We start from the raw sequence: 17062 nt of genomic DNA, 5'->3' as shown, positions 1-17062 counted from the left end.
CATACACTGTTAAGGCCCTCGGCCTCAGTGGCTTCATTTCCTGGAACAGAGTACAAATCATTGGAACTAAACAGAGATATTGCCTCAGAGACAAGATAAAAATCACAGGTCATTGGAGCTGAAAGTGACCATAGAAGCCACTATGTCTAACCCCTCATTTTATAAGAGGAACCCGAGACAAAGAAAGGTTGAGGGACTTTCTTGGGACCCAAGATGACTATGGAAAAGCTTAGTCTGAGAGTTAATGCAACACGCCATCTCCCACCTATTCTGTAAGGACAAATCCTGTTCATGGGTCCATTTCTATCAAAGAAGAGCTTTGAAACTACTGAAACAAGAGGTTACAATCAATTCAAATTACATATTATTGATAGGTTTTTGCCTCCAAACATGAGAATTAGAAGACATAAATGCTTACCACATGTCTAAAACACAGGCCTTAAAAGAATATTAGAGATCAATAATTTGTTCTGAATAACTTTCAAGTTCTAATTTATTAACAACCTTATTCTGACTATTGAAAACCCAGGTAATCCTTCCTAAATTTCATTTTTTTAAATGTCCTTTTTTTCCTGACCATAAAAGGAATTCATATATATATATGTCTAATATGCTAAGTGTCTGACCGAGTGGCCGATCGTTTCAGTTGACCGCTCGACCAGTGGCTATGACGCACACTGATCATCACGAGGAAGGCACTCCAACCAGTAGGTTAGCTTGCTGCTGGGGTCTGGCCAACGGGGACTGGGCAAGATGGGCCAGACACACTCTGAAGCCCTCCTGCAGTCCCTTCCCGGCCGGCTGGCCCCAATTGCCCTGATGGGGACTGGGCGAGACGGCCCCAAACGGGACTGGGTGAGACAGGCTGGACGTGCCCTGGAGCCCTTCCACAGTCCCTCCCCGGCCCCAGTGGGCCCCAATCGGGACCGGGCAAGATGGGCCGGACACGCCCTGGAGCCAATCTCCGGTGGTCCCTCCCCGGCCTCTAAAATATTTCTTCTAATCAATATCCTTTCAATGTGCATGAATTCGTGCACCAGGCCTCTAGTCTATTATAATGAGCTTGAAAATACAAGGACAAATGAAGAAAATATCAAGCAACCATAACCAAAAAGAGTCAAAGATAATATTGGTAATATTTCAGCATATTTTTAAATATATATGTATATATTACTATGTAGCTATAATATAAGCTTACATATTAAGATAATATGATATATATAATTTTTTATCCTGCATTAGATCATAAGCATCTTCCTACTGACTTAAAATTATTTCCAAAACATAAAAAAAAAAAAGATCGCCCTAACCGGTTTGGCTCAGTGGATAGAGCATTGGCCTGCGGTCTGAAGGGTCCCAGGTTCGATTCCGGTCAAGGGCATGTACCTTGGTTGCGGGCACATCCCCAGTAGGAGGTGTGCAGGAGGCAGCTGATTGATGTTTCTCTCTCATCGATGTTTCTAACTCTCTATCCCTCTCCCTTCCTCTCTGTAAAAAATCAATAAAATATATTTAAAAAAAAAAAAAGATCAGAAGTTCCCAGAGGAGGGGTGGGATGGGGAAGGGGGGCTCACAGACCCGCCTCCAGCTGTACAGATGCTTCGCAGGAACCGCATACAGCGCTCCAGGACTCCTTGCCTCCACCTAGACTGAACCGAAGTAGGTCAGGTGCCCTCCGTCCTTACCTCCCACTGCTTTATTTCCCTGGCATTCGTCAGCTCCTTTCGCAGTTTCTTGATCCTGAGCTCCTCAAGTGTGGTATTCACAGAAAGTGTCTGAAGAGCTGCGAGGTCTATCACGCGGCCGAACTTGCTGATCATCAGGTCGCGGACTGTTTCCTCCATTTCTGAAAGAAGACGGTCACTCCCAGGCTGCTGAACCACTCCCACTGTCACCAAGTGAACACCACCAGTAACAAGAACATCCCCGGGAAGGGGTTTCATAAGAAGATGGAAAACGTTGTTACCAGTTGGTTTCTCCTCTGTAACTTTTCAGTGGCTACTTTCTTCACTTAAAATGCCCATTCCTGCATTATCTGTTCATCTACTTCAAGACCTTGTGTAAGCCCAGCTGGTGGGGCTCAGTGGTTGAAGGTCAACCTATAAACCAGGAGGTCCGGGTTCAACAGACTCGTCTTCCCCACTGGCTTACGCAACCTGACCTGCCCCTCCTCAGACGGCTGATGGACTCCAACTAGATTATAAACACTGCCATTTGTAAGCCTTTTGTTATTGATCTCTATAGCATCAGTGTTAAGAATAGAGCAGGCATTTAACAAAAGTTTCCGTCTTACTCCGAGCAAAAATGGAAGTCTGGAGGTGTTTCACAGGCCCTGCATGGTCTACCCTCCCTGCCCATGTTGGCTCTCCCACCTCCTTCCTCACATCTCGCTCGTTGATTACTCCTTTGCATCTCACATATGCCAGGCTTGCTGCCATCATCCCACAGCCTGGAAGGCTGTTTCCCAAACAGCCACCTGCTTCACTCTGTCCAGCCCATTTTCTGAAAGCGAGTGGGAGACCCGTGGAAGACACGTCCGATACACTCGGCTCTGAAGGTGTAACTAGCAGCAGGTGCTGGTCCTCCAGCCGGGGAAAAGCCACACCGTACCAGGCACGTCACCTTTGCAGAGAGCTCTTTCCATCCTCCTGGGGACCTCACGCTGGCTTTCCCAGTCCTTTTCGGTGTGTCTTTTTACTGACTATCTCCAGCTGACCTGTAGTGTATTTCACTTGTGTTTAATGTCTTTCCCCCGTGTGAGAATGCTGGGACACCTGGGCAAAATCCATCTGTGGGTTCTGAGCGCCTGAAGAAATGTAATCTCGTAACGAGAGCTTCTCAGTCACAGCCCATCTTCAGGTGAAGCCTGAAGGCCCTGGGGTGTGACGTGATGCAGTTCTGTGGTAGTGCGGAAACTGTCTTCAGGTGTCATTGCTATGGTTGAGTTGTCACAGTGTAAGTGGCGAGGCTGCCATTTGGCACTAAGACCAGGGAGGGCTACTTATTTCTGTTCTGTGTGAGGAGGGACACCATCCATGTGTGTGATGCGGTGGCCATGACAACCAGTGATGCAAATGGAAGGGTTAAACTATTTGCCCAGTGTGGCTGGCCTATGGCTGCCCCTTGGCTCCCCTCCAGCTAGCCCCATCTGAGAGGGTAACCTCTCCCATGGCGATGCACTATAACATGGACTCTGGTCCTTGCCACACCCCTGTGGAGCCAGCCTAATGCCCTTCTGACTCCATCAGACCAGCTGATTCTCACTGGGGACATCAAGGCTTCTGGAACATTCGCCACCCACCTTCCCCATGTCTGTGAGCTGTGCCCTCCTTGGAATAAAGGAAGCCTCATGCCCCAGACTCTTTCTCCTCTCCTTCCCTGGAAGGGAGGGGGCCGCCACATACCAACTGTGGGGTCTCTCATCACTGGTTACAGGAAAGGAACTCACTCTAGTTTCATACTCAGAATTAGGATATCAGTCTTTAACCAAATTCACAACTTGCTTTCAGAAAATGGCCTGGAGGTGAGAGAAACTAAACGTCACTGAATAAAACTCCCACCCCACGGAACTATGTTTTATTTTATTTTAACTAACACTCCAAAAGTGTGATACTTCATTTCATTTTCTTCACACATTTTCCCAAACTTGGTTTACCCAAATTGAAAGAAGCTTCCTCATTTTTGTATTTGTTTATTCCTGGGTTTGATCAATAGTACTTCCAAATATAAACAGCATTCATGGGCTACAGAAGCCAAAGGAATGTGAAGCACGTGAGAAACACGAGTACCTCAAGGCTTACACCCGAGAGACCTCTGTGTCCCAAATAAGTGTTATGCAAACATGGAGCACTAACATGGACTTTTTAAATTTTATACTCCAGCCCCCGGGAGGGCAGAGGCACCAGCACTGGGGAAAATGGCCTCTACAAATCCAAGCAACCTGGACTAGCTGAGCACTATATTCTCCCTTTTTTGGTTTACTTTTTCAATTTTTCTTTAAAAAATCTATTTAATTGTAGCAAAACACACATGACAAAAAAATGATTTAAATGATACATTTTAAAGTGTACAGTTCTGTGGTATTAAGGTAGATGCTACAGTAATATTATTTTTATTAAAGCTGAAATACTTAATCACTTACACATAGATTCCATATATTGAATATTACCAAAGTTTTTAAAATATAATAATCTTTATACTGCATCTTATACTATCCAGTTCCAGATGGATTAAAAATGCAAATGTTAAGAATACTACTTAAAGAGGAAACTATAAAAAAATCTTTAAGACCTCAAAACAGAAAAGGATTTCTTTTTTTAAAAAAAATGTTTTTATTGATTTGAGAAGGGAAGGGAGGTTGAGAAGACAGAAACATCAATGATGAGAGAATCATTGATCAGCTGCCTCCCACAGGGGATTGAGCCCACATCCTGGGCATATGCCCTGACTGGGAATTGAACCATGACCTCCTGGTTCATGAGTCAACACTCAACCACTGAGCCACACCACCTGGGCAGAAAAGGATTTCTTAAACAATACAGACACACACACAATGCACAAAGCCCAAATTAATAGATGAAATTAACTATATTAAGATTTAAAATATCTATATCCCCAAAAGATACACTAAACAAAGTAAAAGGCAAGCCACAAATGAGAAGAGATTTGAAGTGCATTTAATGGACAAATAAAGGATATAGAAAGAACTCCCTAAAATTAGTAAGAAAATGATGAAAAAAGAAGTTAAAGATGGGTAACGGACATAACAGGCAAGTTACAGAAAAGGAAACACAAATAGATGTATGTGAAATTGTTCAACTTCGCCAGAATCAAGGAACTGTGAATAAAAACCACAATGAAAGACAATTTAACATCCACCAGGTTGGCAAAAGTATCAAAGCCTGATTGTATCAAACACTGATGAGAATATGAAGTCTGGGCAATTGTCACTCACTGCTGGGGAGCTAAAATAGTACAACCACTTTGGAGGGCAATGTGGCAACATTGAAGAGAGCTGAAAATGTACATATCCCTCTGTTACCCAGGGGCCCCAACCTGGGATTCACCTTCTCACACACACACACACACACACACACACACACACACACACACACACACACAGAAGACACGGAGACATATACAAGAAGATTTACTGAAACACTGCCTTGTAATGATAAAAAATTAGAAATACCTTAAATATCAACGGGAGACTGAAGAAATAAGTTATTTTACAGCCCTACAATGGATTATTATAATAGCACAGTGATTTTCAACCTTTTTCATCCCGTGGTACACATAAACTGATTATTGAATTTCTACGGCACACCAAAAAATCTTATATTTTTTGCCGATCTGACCAAAAAATAGGTATAATTTTGATTCATTCACATGGGACGGCTATTGTTGTGTTGGCTGTTGTCATTTTTTTATTTGGCAACCTAAGGGTGAAGAGGTACGTGCCCTGATTAAACAGTCAGGGACTGCATGTTTTAGAAATTCTTGCGGCACCACCAGTTGCAAATCGCTGTAATAGCAGTTAAAATGAACAACTGTTGTAGCAATATGGATAACTCTAAAAACCTGGTTTCATACAGTGAACTGCAAAATTATATGAATAATATAGTATCACAGTTAAAAAGTATACAGAGTAGTTTCACATATTGTGTGTGGACACACGCACATTCATGTGTACGCGCCTGGTACTGGATCCTGCGGAAAGGGATAGCATAAAAGTTTCTTAAGCTTGCTAGTGGTACGTGGGTTATTATTGTGTTATTCTATATTTCACTGTACATAAACCCTTTTATAATTCAGAGAAATCATTTCTATGATAAAAGGTGTATCCCTTTAAAGTAGGACAGTGATCACTGATTGGTGGGAGAGATGATAAGTAGGAAGATAAGAAGGTGCTTTTGTTCCCTCTTAATTCTTTAGTCACTTACTGTTTTCAAAGTTGGAGACAGTCACTTGAGAGTTCCCTCTTATCAATAAATATTGCGTATCAGTCAATATTACCAGGTGTTCGTGGGCTTAGGTACTCACTGTGTATAGTTTTTGCCATCTCTCTCTTTTCCCGAATAAGCTGCTTCCGTCTCTCCCGCCACTCTTTGTTGAGTTTCTGCTGCTTGGAGTTCTCCTCCTGGAGCTGCATGATGCGCCCTTGGAGCCGACTCAAGGAGTGGTTAGAAAAGACCAGCGTTCCAGAAAGGTCAGTAGGTATTTCCCCAAATACCACATGCTCTATCTGAAAAAAACAAAACCAGACAAAAATCAAAGCAAAGACCAAACTAAATGTGCAGTCACAGAGAGCACAGGGGAAGCAGTTCCTTCTGTTCCTTGTTTAGGTCATTGTCCATTGGCCTGGTGTTCTTCTCACCGCTAAGGAAGGTGAAAGCAGGAGGTTGCCTGCAGAGAATAAGCACATTATATCCCTCCGGGACAGCAGATCTGCCCACTCAGATCATGGCTGATGTCTACTGCACAATCATGGGACAAACATTCAGGGATGGCATATTAGGCAAATTGCTACAGACAGCTGACTCAGTTTGTGTCAGGTTACACAGAGAAAATTACACCCGAAACATCGCTGAAGGCAAAAATGACAAAACTGAAATGGTCCTAGTTAGGGCATATCACGAGAAGTCAGGAAAAGACAATAATGCTGGGAAAATAGAAGGCAGCAGGAAAAGAGGAAGAGAAAATATGAGATGGATTGACTCCATAAAGGAAGCCACAGGCACGAGTCTACAGGAGCTGAGCAGGGCTCTGAGGACAGGACACTGCGGACATCCTCATTCATAGGGTCACCCGGGGTCAGAGCCAACTCAACAGCATGCAACGCAGACGCATCTATACTAATAAAGGGTAATATGCTAATTAGGGCGGATGTCTTCCAGATGACCATCTGGACATCCTTCCGGACAAAGCCACAGAGGCTGCCTGAGGCTCAGACAGCCATGGGGCCGCCAGTGGCAGCAGCAGCAGGGTGATGGGGGTGGTGCCTTCCCCTGATCGGCCAGGTCACCTCCGGCAGAGGGAGGCCAGACTGCAGCTTAGGCTGGGGGCCGAGGCAGAGGTGGTTAGGGGCGATCAGTCTGGCAGGGGGGCAAGGTAGTGGCGATCAGGCTGGCAGGGGGGCAAGGTAGGGGCGATCAGGCCAGCAGGGAGGCAGTTAGGGGCAATCAGACCAGCAGGCAAAGCAGAGGCAGTTAGGGGTGATCATGCAGGCAGGCAAGCGGTTAGAAGCCAGCAGTCCCAGATTGCAAGAGGGTGCAGACTGGGCTAAGGGGACCACCCACCCCTACCCCCCATGCACAAATTTTGTGCACCGGGCCTCTAGTGTATACATAAGGCTGATCCTGGGTTTTTCTTCCAAAGTACTGCATTCTCTCTTTACCTGACAAAATATAGTATGACGAGCCTTTTCTCTCACTTTTATTATAATTCAAGTGTAGTGTGGAGATGAACACAAAATGGGGGAAAAGAATATTTCCCTTTTATCTTGACTTTGTCATTAATGAGTAGAGATTAAGTGAAGATCATTCTTGCATTATTACTTCATGTCTATTTAAAGATTGTGTGAAAGTGATACGTGTGCAAGATCCAAGATTTCACCTGCCAAGCCATTCCACTTCTAAGTCCCAGGCTCGCCATTCTCCAGACCTGAAATGATTCAACTTCCACAGCTGAACAGCAGGCCGCCGGGAAACGCACGTGTTTTGGTGTGACTGGCATGTCATTCTACAGGGAGAATTCTCGGCAAGGGACTGCTCTTCTCCCCACCAATGACCCTGTGGAAAGGCCTGGGTGGGGTGGTTCTGCTCAGACAGAGGGGGCAACCTCTCTGGGCCCCTCACCTGGTGGAGCTTGAGCGGAATCACAACCAGAATTTCATTCAGCTGCTGCTGCTTCTCTCGTTGATAAGCCTCCAGGTCCTCCTCTGCTGCGTTCAGATTAGTCGCCACAATTTTGACCTGTGGGAGGCCCCATGAGTGAAATGTTGACAAGATTCAGCAAACACATACCCGAGGTGGTAAATGAGGGCATCTTGGAAGAAGGAGAAGCATGAGCAGGATCTGCTTTGCTGGGCTGGGATGAAATGGGTGATCCCAGTTTGCAGCCCAGAAATGTATGGTATGTTCATCCCAAGTCATAACCTACACCACTTTTTCCATCACTCCTGTGACCCCAGAGCGTAGAGGTCTGGTGAGTGTGAGCTCAGAAGGCATGTCCTCATCTCCCTTCTCCTTTTGCGTGAAAAGCTGCTCTCTTAGTACAGAGTGTCTTTGTCAGAATGGTTTGAATCTTGTTTGGTTATAGTGGGCTCAATAAGTTAAAGAAAAAAGCCTTTTAAGTGAGGAAACTACTAACTACAGTATTTCTGAAGCACATCTTCATCTCCTAAAAACTTGAACGTTCCCCAAATCATTTCCTATTTGAAAGAGGAGAAGCAATCTATCAAAAATATTTCTGAATATCAATCAAGGTAAGTGATGTTGCTTTAGGAAAGATGCCTAAGAGGGAAAATGAGCAGATAAGGGAGAAATTAATCAATATAATTATACCAAAAGTTTAGCTTACTGGTCTCCAACATGAGATGCACACCCCCAGAGAGTTAAAAAGTGAAGAAAGAAAATACCTGAGTTTCTATTTCTATTTACTTTTATCTTACTCTTTTTAATTTCTCTTTTTATGAATGTTTCATATTATACAGAATACAGCTGACCCTGAACAATGTGGGGGTGGGGGATAGGGGCACCGAGCCTGCACAGTTGAAAATCCATGTATAACTTAAGTCAGCCCTCCACATCCATGGGTTCCCAACCACGGATTCTGAATACTGTTTTCAATCAGTGGTTGGTTGAATCTACAGATGCCAAACCTGGGGGTACGGAATGGGCTGGGAAAAAAAATCTGTTATAAGTGGACCTGTGCTGTTTAAGAGTCAACTGTATATTGTACAATAGTTCATAAATACAACTTATATATAAATATACATTTATTATGTGGGTATAAGCACCACACATTTTTTTTTACATATAGAAATATGTAATCATAAAAGTTTGTGAACCAATGATTTAGGTAAAGAAAGTCCAATGCCCCCTTCCCCCCCTCCACCATAACTGTGCTGAAAGGAAAAAAATCCTGGATGTAACATTTGAAGTGCCTCTTCTCTTCAGAAAAGTCCTACATTATGTCATTGCTATGAAACTGCAATGTTCTAGCTGGGAGAACGAGTAGCATGCTGAGGGTGATAAATAGACCTGAAAAAGGCAAAGCATACTTTTTTGGACAATGTATCATATTCCTTTTTGAGGTTATCAAGAATTTTCTTCTCTTCAACTAAGGCCTCCTCAATGTCGAGCCTTTTCTCTCGAAGTTGAAGCGCCAGTTCAAAAAGACCCACATCGCAATCTGAAAAGACAGAATGAAAGAGAAGCCCCATTTGTTATAGAACGTATTTCTAGTGTAAGTGTGTGCTTTGGAGCTTCAGAATTATTAATGTCCATTTGTGGGTCTATCTAGCAAGGTTTCATTACACTTGGGGCTCCATTATTCCAGGTGGAAACTATACTAGCCATGATAGGAATGATGGTACTAGCACTGATGTTCAGAGCAGTACTCTGAGCCAGGCTTTGTGCTAGGCCCTTTACGTACGTTATCTCATTCAAGGCTCATAGACCCTGCACGGCGGAAACTACTATTTTCATTTTATAGGTGAGGACCCTAAGTCTCAGAGAGGGCACATGGCTGACAGGTGGCAGAATGGGATTCAAGTACAGTATCTCTATATCAATTTCCGCTATATGACACTAACGGCCACATTTACCCACCAGGTAACAGATAAAGAATGTGAAAATATAATAGAGTACTACAGTGGCATTCAGGAACCTTAGTTCTAACCCTAGTTCTACCACTAAACTAGCTGTGGGACTGTCCAAGCCATTGAATCCTGGTATAAAATAACGAGGTGCAGTACAAGACTTTTTAGCTCTCTCCCACTCATAAAGATTATGATTGTAAGAAGACTCTTATTTTCAAAATCAAAACAAGATTTAAAATTTATTTGGAATTAAACTTTAAAATTTGATTTATAATTTATATAAAATTACTAGAAAAATAAATTTTAGACCAAATAGAAATTCTTTTTCTACTGAATCATTTACCTATGGAAACTGTAGGAATATTGGTCTGGATGTTTCAGACTGTTTTCACCAGTGAATATAAATTGCCCCGCATCTCCAGGAAACTGGTACAAACTGCCCTTACGAAACAGATTTGAAATATGAAAATGTGAATGGGTTTGTCAAAAAAGGGAGACCTTTGTAAAATCAAAAACATAAAAATATATATAATAATCTTTTGTTTCTCTATAAAATGAAACTTGCTGCATAATTAATGACCCTAGATCATCGGCAGATCATTTAATTTGTCACTCATATATGGCTGCCTACAGAAACAGAAAATCAACCATCCAGAGAGTCCCCCAAAGTATTCATTAGACTATACTTTGTATACCTTAAGCCACACTTTCCTTAAATACTATTATGAAACAATTGAGAAAAAAAAAAAAAGAAACAATTGAGAATACGAAAAAGAAAAAAAAAAAGGGACCTTCTTGGTATGGTCAATTCATAGTCACTTCACAGAGAACACTTGGTTTTATCCAACTTACTTGTTGGGCAGATAGAATCATCAAAAACCTCATCTTCAGATATAGACTCATCTTCATCACTCTCCAAGCTGGATTCCTCCTCACTTGATTCCTCACTCTCCTCATCTTCCTCTAGGGAGGGAGTAAAACATTGCCAATAAGCAGAAGTTCCTGTGTTAAGCTAAATCCCACATTTTAAAAATAAGGCATTTTTCAATGAGTAAGTCACTAGGAAAATGGCAGAGAAAAAGCAGGGAATTACTTAATATTTTCAGAAGAGTTTAAAATGGCTAAAGTCATAGAGACCACAAACTCAAATGCCTGCAGAAGGTTGTGCAATTAATTTCAATCCATCGAGTCACAGAGGATTGAGGCCAAGCGGTCAGATTGCCTCTGCTGGGACCCACCTAACACACAGTTGGTTACACAGGTCCACAATTCCTAAACCACAGTGCCCTCAAAGCAGAGAAGATTTCCACAACTCATCTGAACTGAAGGAATGCTATGTATAATCTTTTTTAACCCACTTAGTGTGAACGTTCACGTGTTGATGCAGAAGGACTGAGATGTCTGATTTAGAGAACCTGCCACAAACCCTGCTGGGGGTTACTTGACAAAGACTCTCCTTTAACCAAACTTGAGTCAGCCCCTACTGAGTTCTCTTTCTGACTAGTCTTTGGCCTTGGGCTCTGTCCTTGGTCCATTTAGTCCAGTTTTAGGAAGAATCCTGCTATCAGTTTAGTAAAAGTCCCCCACCCTTGATATCTGACCCAATTTCTTATTCCTTGCCCACAATATCTTATCACCGTGGCCTTCCTTCAGCCAAAATCTGGTTAGGTCAGTTTAGCAAAGGATTACCTCTTACTACTTTTCCATCCACTGACCCCTCACCCTGCTCCTTGGCTATAAATTTCCACTTGTCCTTGTACTCCAAGTTGCACTGATTTCTCTTCCTTTCTACAAAATCCCATCATAGTAGTCCCCCCTAAATAAAGTCTGCCTTATTGTTCTTTAACAAGTGTTATGAATGATTTCTTTAATAATGTCATATACAATCTATAATAATAAAAGTGTAATATGCTAATTAGACCGGATGTCCTTCCGGACCAAGCCCTGGCAGGCGGGGGCAGAGGCAGAGGCAGAGGTGGCCACAGGGGCAGTGGGGGCCGAGCCTTTGCACAAATTTCGTGCATCAGGCCTCTAATATCTTTTATAAAATATAAAAAATTTTGAATACTAAAACACATCTACCCCCTCGAGTTCTGGATAAGGGGTTATAGACCTCTGCCACCCAACTCTGCCTCATTTTCTTTTTCTTTTTTTTTTTTTTCAGGGCTAAATTTATTTTTGTTGTTGCCAGTATTACAGATGTCCTCCATTTTTCCCGCTTTGTCTTCCTTTCTTTACACAACTCATCTGAACTGAAGGAATACTATGTCTCCCACCCACCCCCAGGCCTCATTTTCTTTTAAAACACCTTGAGGACCTCTATGAACCATAGATCACCAAATGGAAATTTGCATCTTATAAAACATCAAATTAGAGATAAGAGGTGGACCTCATACTCTGTGGATTCCTTAAATATAAGATCTCCCATAAAATTACTTTAAGTCATCTGTACCAACTTATGCAATAAAGCATCAAAGTTTAAAATTAGACCTTAAAATTCTTACATAATAGACTTCCGCTTTGAGGGAAATGAAGTAGATCTACTTTTCCCTATTTCTCCCACTAAATACAGTTAAAAACCCTGGGCATTACTTATATAACGAACATAAGAAGATTCTGACAAGCAGAAAGAAGGGAGATAAACTATGCACCTCAGAACCCGAGAAACACCACGCTGATGACTTCCTTGGCCTCATATCTCAGACTCAGAGATGAATAAGTTGGCAATTTGGAAACACCAACAGGTGCAGATACAGAAGGACCCAACAAGAATTTTCTCTCTCTCGCCAAATGACCAGGAAAGAGGCCACCTAGTAAGACATTTAGATGATAACCCAACCAAATACCACAAGAAAAAAAACGTGGCCCCACTCCCACCCATATCAGCAAAGGCCAAGTGAGGAACCTAGACATTCACCCTTGTGAAGCTGTAGTGAGCCACACCAACAGTCCCACGAGGATGGTGTCAGAGGTGGCCACACAGGAAAGAGGGATTTGTATTCCTGCTGGCTGATAATTGGCCACCTTTTCTACCATTAAGATATTTGTGGGGGAAAAAAAAGATATTTGCAGAGACCCTATGGGTAGCCTGGACTCCCACTCTCTCCTGGCAGTAACAAGGTTCCCTTCACACTCCCCACAGAGATGGAGTCCAAAGAGCCCTGGAGGAGAAGCAAGATTTTCACCATTGCCCAGAACTGTGGTTGGCAAACTGCAGCTCGCGAGCCACATGCGGCTCTTTGGCCCCTTGAGTGTGGCTCTTCCACAAAATACCACAGCCTTGGCGAGTCTATTTTGAAGAAGTGGAGTTAGAAGAAGTTTAAAAAATTTGGCTCTCAAAAGAAATTTCAATTGTTGATATTTGGCTCTGTTGACTAATGAGTTTGCCAACCACTGGCCCAGAAGTACCAAGGCCATCCCCAACATGTAGATTACAAGGGGGAGCCGGGACTCCCATCTGCACAGCAGTGACAAGATCACCCTTCCCTGGGGTGACAAGGAAGGCTGAATATCTCCACCTAGCAGTAAGGAGTGGGTACCCACCCCTTTCTCTGGCAGGACAGTATTAGAGAAAGGCAAGTAGAATGGAAGATATTAATGAGATAAGGAATCTCATAACATAATATGAAAGTTTCCAGGTTCTAGTATCAGGATAACACCAGCTTCAGAATGTGAATTGGGAAGTTTTCTCTCCTCTTTGATTTTCTGGGTGATATTGTGTACAATAGTAGTAATTCTTCAAATGCTTAATAGAGTTCTCCAGTGAAACTATTTAGAGCATTAGATTTCGTCAGGGGAGTTTTAAAATTACAAATTCAGCTCAATCGGTGTGGCTCAGTGGTTGAACGCCAACCTATGGACTATAGGAGGTCACAGTTCAATTCCAGGTCAGGGCACAGCCTGCGTTTCAGACTTGATCCCCAGTAGGGGGCTTGCAGGAAGCAGCCAATCAATGATTCTCTCTCATCATTAATGTTTCTATCTTTCTCTCCCTCTCCCTTCCTCTCTGAAATCAATAAAATATACATATATAGATTTTAATCACAAATTCAATGTTCTTAATAGTTATCAAATTATCTATTTCAGATTGGATGAGTCATGGTAGTATTTTTTGTAGAATTGATCTATTTCATCCAAGTTGCTAAAGGTATGTGCATACAGATATTCATTGTATTTTCTTATCTTTTAATATCTGCAGTATAGATCTGTAATTATATCACCTCTTACATTCTTGGTATTGGTACCTTGTTTGTTCTTTTCCTTTTATTTTTATTTTTTTACTCTTGCTAGAGGTCTGTCAATCAATTGATCTTCTCAAGAACAAACTGCTCTTCATATAAGTAATTTTTTTCTTGGTTTTCTGCTTTCAATTTTATTGATTTCTGCTTTTATCTTCCTTCTGCTTGCTCACTTCCATTTTATTTTGCACTTCTGTTTTGAGGTTTTGAGGTGGGAGCTTGAATTATTGGAGTGAGACTTATTCTCTTTTCTAATTTAGTAATATAATTTTTCTTTCAACATTGCATTAGCAGTATTCCACAAATTTTAATAGGTTGCATTTTCATTTTCTCTTAGGTCAATGTAGTTTTAAAATTTACACTGAGATGTCTGGGTCCCATGGATTATATAGAAGCTTGTTGTTGAGGTCTGAATGTTTTGAGATTTTTCTGCTATCTTTCTGTTATTGATTTCTAGGTTGATTCCATTATGGTCAGAGAACACATTCCGTATGATTTCAATTCTTTTATACTTATTGAGACTTGTTCATAATCTAACATATAGTTTATCTTGGTATATGATCTGTGGGCGCTTATTTGTACAGTGTGTATATTCTGTTATTTTGGGTGAAGTGTTCTATTACTGTCATTCATTCATTCATTCATTCATTCATTTATTTTTATAGTTGAGTTATTACACGGGAAACATGAAAAACCTTTCCAGTCAGGAAGAGTGAGTGAGTCTTAATGATCTAGTGCACTGTTAATATTCCTACTTGCTACCGTGATTCAGAAGTTTGGGAAGAGAAAAAGGAAGTCCCTTATATCATTTCTTAATCTTATTAGACCCAAACATAACAAGGTTGCCATATTATAAAGATAGAGCTCTCATTTTGCCAGTTCGTGTTTCCACATTTTTAATGCTTCCCATAACAGCTGACTGCTGGGAATACCAAAAAGCAGTTACTTTCAAAACACTCCTTGTGATGATGTAGAAAAAAGTCCTGGATTAGTAGCCAGTGTTGATGGATTTTTTTTGCTTCAGCTTTTCCACTAACTTCTTGGTGCACTTAACTGAATGGATTATATAGAGAAAAAGAAGTAGACATAAACAGAGGAGACAGAGCCTGAGATAGCTCAAATGCACTACACATTGCTATTCAAGGAATAATTTAAAGCTCATCATGTATGATATAACCACTCCTGTCAAAGTGCACAGGCACAGGGGGTTACCCTCACAGGCAATGACCACAGGCCTGGTGCTGGCCGTGGCCTTATAATTGCATTTGGGGGGCTGGTTACCTCCCATAATCACCCTGTCTGAGCAGTAGGAGTCCTTGGGACGTCTTATAAGTACGCATTCTGTGACTCTTACTACACCGGCATGGCAGTTCATCTTGCGATTCTTGCACTGGATATTGGGGGTGCTGCAGATATTATTAATGGTCCCGATGTCTTCATGGATGGAAGTGTTCAATTTCTTGCAATCAGGCGAAGTAATCCCCCGGGTTTGCATCTCTTGTTGCAGTACCAGTCGATGCCACCTGTCTCTTCAGAGTCCACATGTTGCCTAAGGAATCGTTCATTCCTGGTCACACCGTGGAATCCTTCATCCCTGTTCTCGCCATAGAAGCGTTGGAGAGCCATCACTACCTTTGAGGTGCCTGTTTCTTCCTCCTTTGTAAGAAAACGGGGAGCTGGTAGAAAACCAAAAGATGTTGTTCTGACTCCTGCTTTGGATCTGTGGGGGGTGCGCGCGCGTGTGTGTGTGTGTGTGTGTGTGTGTGTGTGTGTGTTCGCGCGCGCGCGCACTAAGGGGATTGGGGTGCTGTGTGTCTATTACTGTCATTTAGAGCCTTTTCGTTGATGGTGCTGTTTACTAGTAGGTCTTCTATATCCTTATCAATTTTCTGCATAGTTGTTCTATCAAAAGTTGAGAGAGGGCGATGGAGGTCTCCAAATGTAATCATGGCTTTGTCTATTTTTTCCTTTCATTTCTATCAGTTTTAGCTTCGCATATTTTACAGCTCTGTTGTTTTATGCATACACATTTAAGATTGCTATGTCTTCCTGGCAGAGTGACACTTTTATCACTGTACAAGGTTTTTCTGTCTCCAGTAATTTTCTTTGCTTTGAAATCTACCTTATCTGACATTAACTCAGCCATTCCTGCTTTGATTTGATTTAATATTTGCATGACATGTCTTTTCCTTCTTTTTATTTACATGTCTGATGTGGCAGTGAAGAAAAAGTGAGACTTGGCCTATACAGACTGAAAAGGTTTATATCATCTCCTCTTTAAATCCCACAATGCCTCTACATTGTCTATGTTGTGATGAACACAATTTATTTCTCTATTTCATGCAAGTGAGAAAAAATTTCATATATAAGAAAGAAATACAAACCAGCATCTCCTTCGACCTCCTTTTTCTTCGCCCGCTTCATCTTCTTCTTTAGGACCTTCATGAGGAAGTTAGCAAATTTGTTGTTTTCTCCAACGGCTGCTAGAAAAGTGGCATAGAGTGCCTTTTCTTGGTCCTGGAGCCTGGTGATTTCATTCTTTTTCTCTTCCATCTCCTTTATAGATTCATTTATTCTCCACTAAACAAACAAGAACAAGAACAGATGAAAATATTTCATCTGGCCCAGCCGGTGTAGCTCAGTGGTTGAGCGTCGACCTATGAATCAGGAGGTCACGATTCGATTCCCAGTCAGGGCACATGCTTGGGTTGCAAGCTCAATCCCCAGTGTGAGGCATACAGGAGGCAGCCGAGCAATGATTCTCTCTCATCATTGATGTTTCTCTCTCTCTTTCCCTCTTCCTTCCCCTCTGAAATCAATAATATATTTTTTAAAAAGAAAATATTTCATCTCTTAAGCCAGGTTCAGAGAACAATGTGCATTGCAATGTAAGTTAACATTTCTAAAGCTTCTTAATGGAAGTTTACATTTCTGATGTTTGCAGAGCCATTCATTTATATGACTAAAATTTTATAATTCTTTTGTAAAAAAAAAACACAGT

General features: G+C 41.9%; 1 protein-coding gene across 1 annotated transcript in view; it reads right to left on the bottom strand.

The window, feature by feature from the left end:
* CFAP44 (cilia and flagella associated protein 44) overlaps positions 1-17062 on the bottom strand; it is a 108666-nt gene that overhangs the window by 5198 nt on the left and 86406 nt on the right. The window contains exons 28-33 of the mRNA XM_008146602.3: positions 16446-16641; positions 10676-10786; positions 9284-9414; positions 7857-7973; positions 6043-6244; positions 1686-1846 (exon numbers count right to left, since the gene is read on the bottom strand). Of these exons, the coding sequence (XP_008144824.2) occupies positions 1686-1846; positions 6043-6244; positions 7857-7973; positions 9284-9414; positions 10676-10786; positions 16446-16641 (918 nt within the window). The remainder of the gene's footprint in view (positions 1-1685; positions 1847-6042; positions 6245-7856; positions 7974-9283; positions 9415-10675; positions 10787-16445; positions 16642-17062) is intronic.

This window comes from Eptesicus fuscus, chromosome 3, assembly GCF_027574615.1.
Source record: "Eptesicus fuscus isolate TK198812 chromosome 3, DD_ASM_mEF_20220401, whole genome shotgun sequence".
Lineage (NCBI taxonomy): Eukaryota > Metazoa > Chordata > Mammalia > Chiroptera > Vespertilionidae > Eptesicus > Eptesicus fuscus.
Note: the sequence above shows the minus strand (reverse complement) of the source record. Positions and strands in the feature narration are given on the sequence as shown.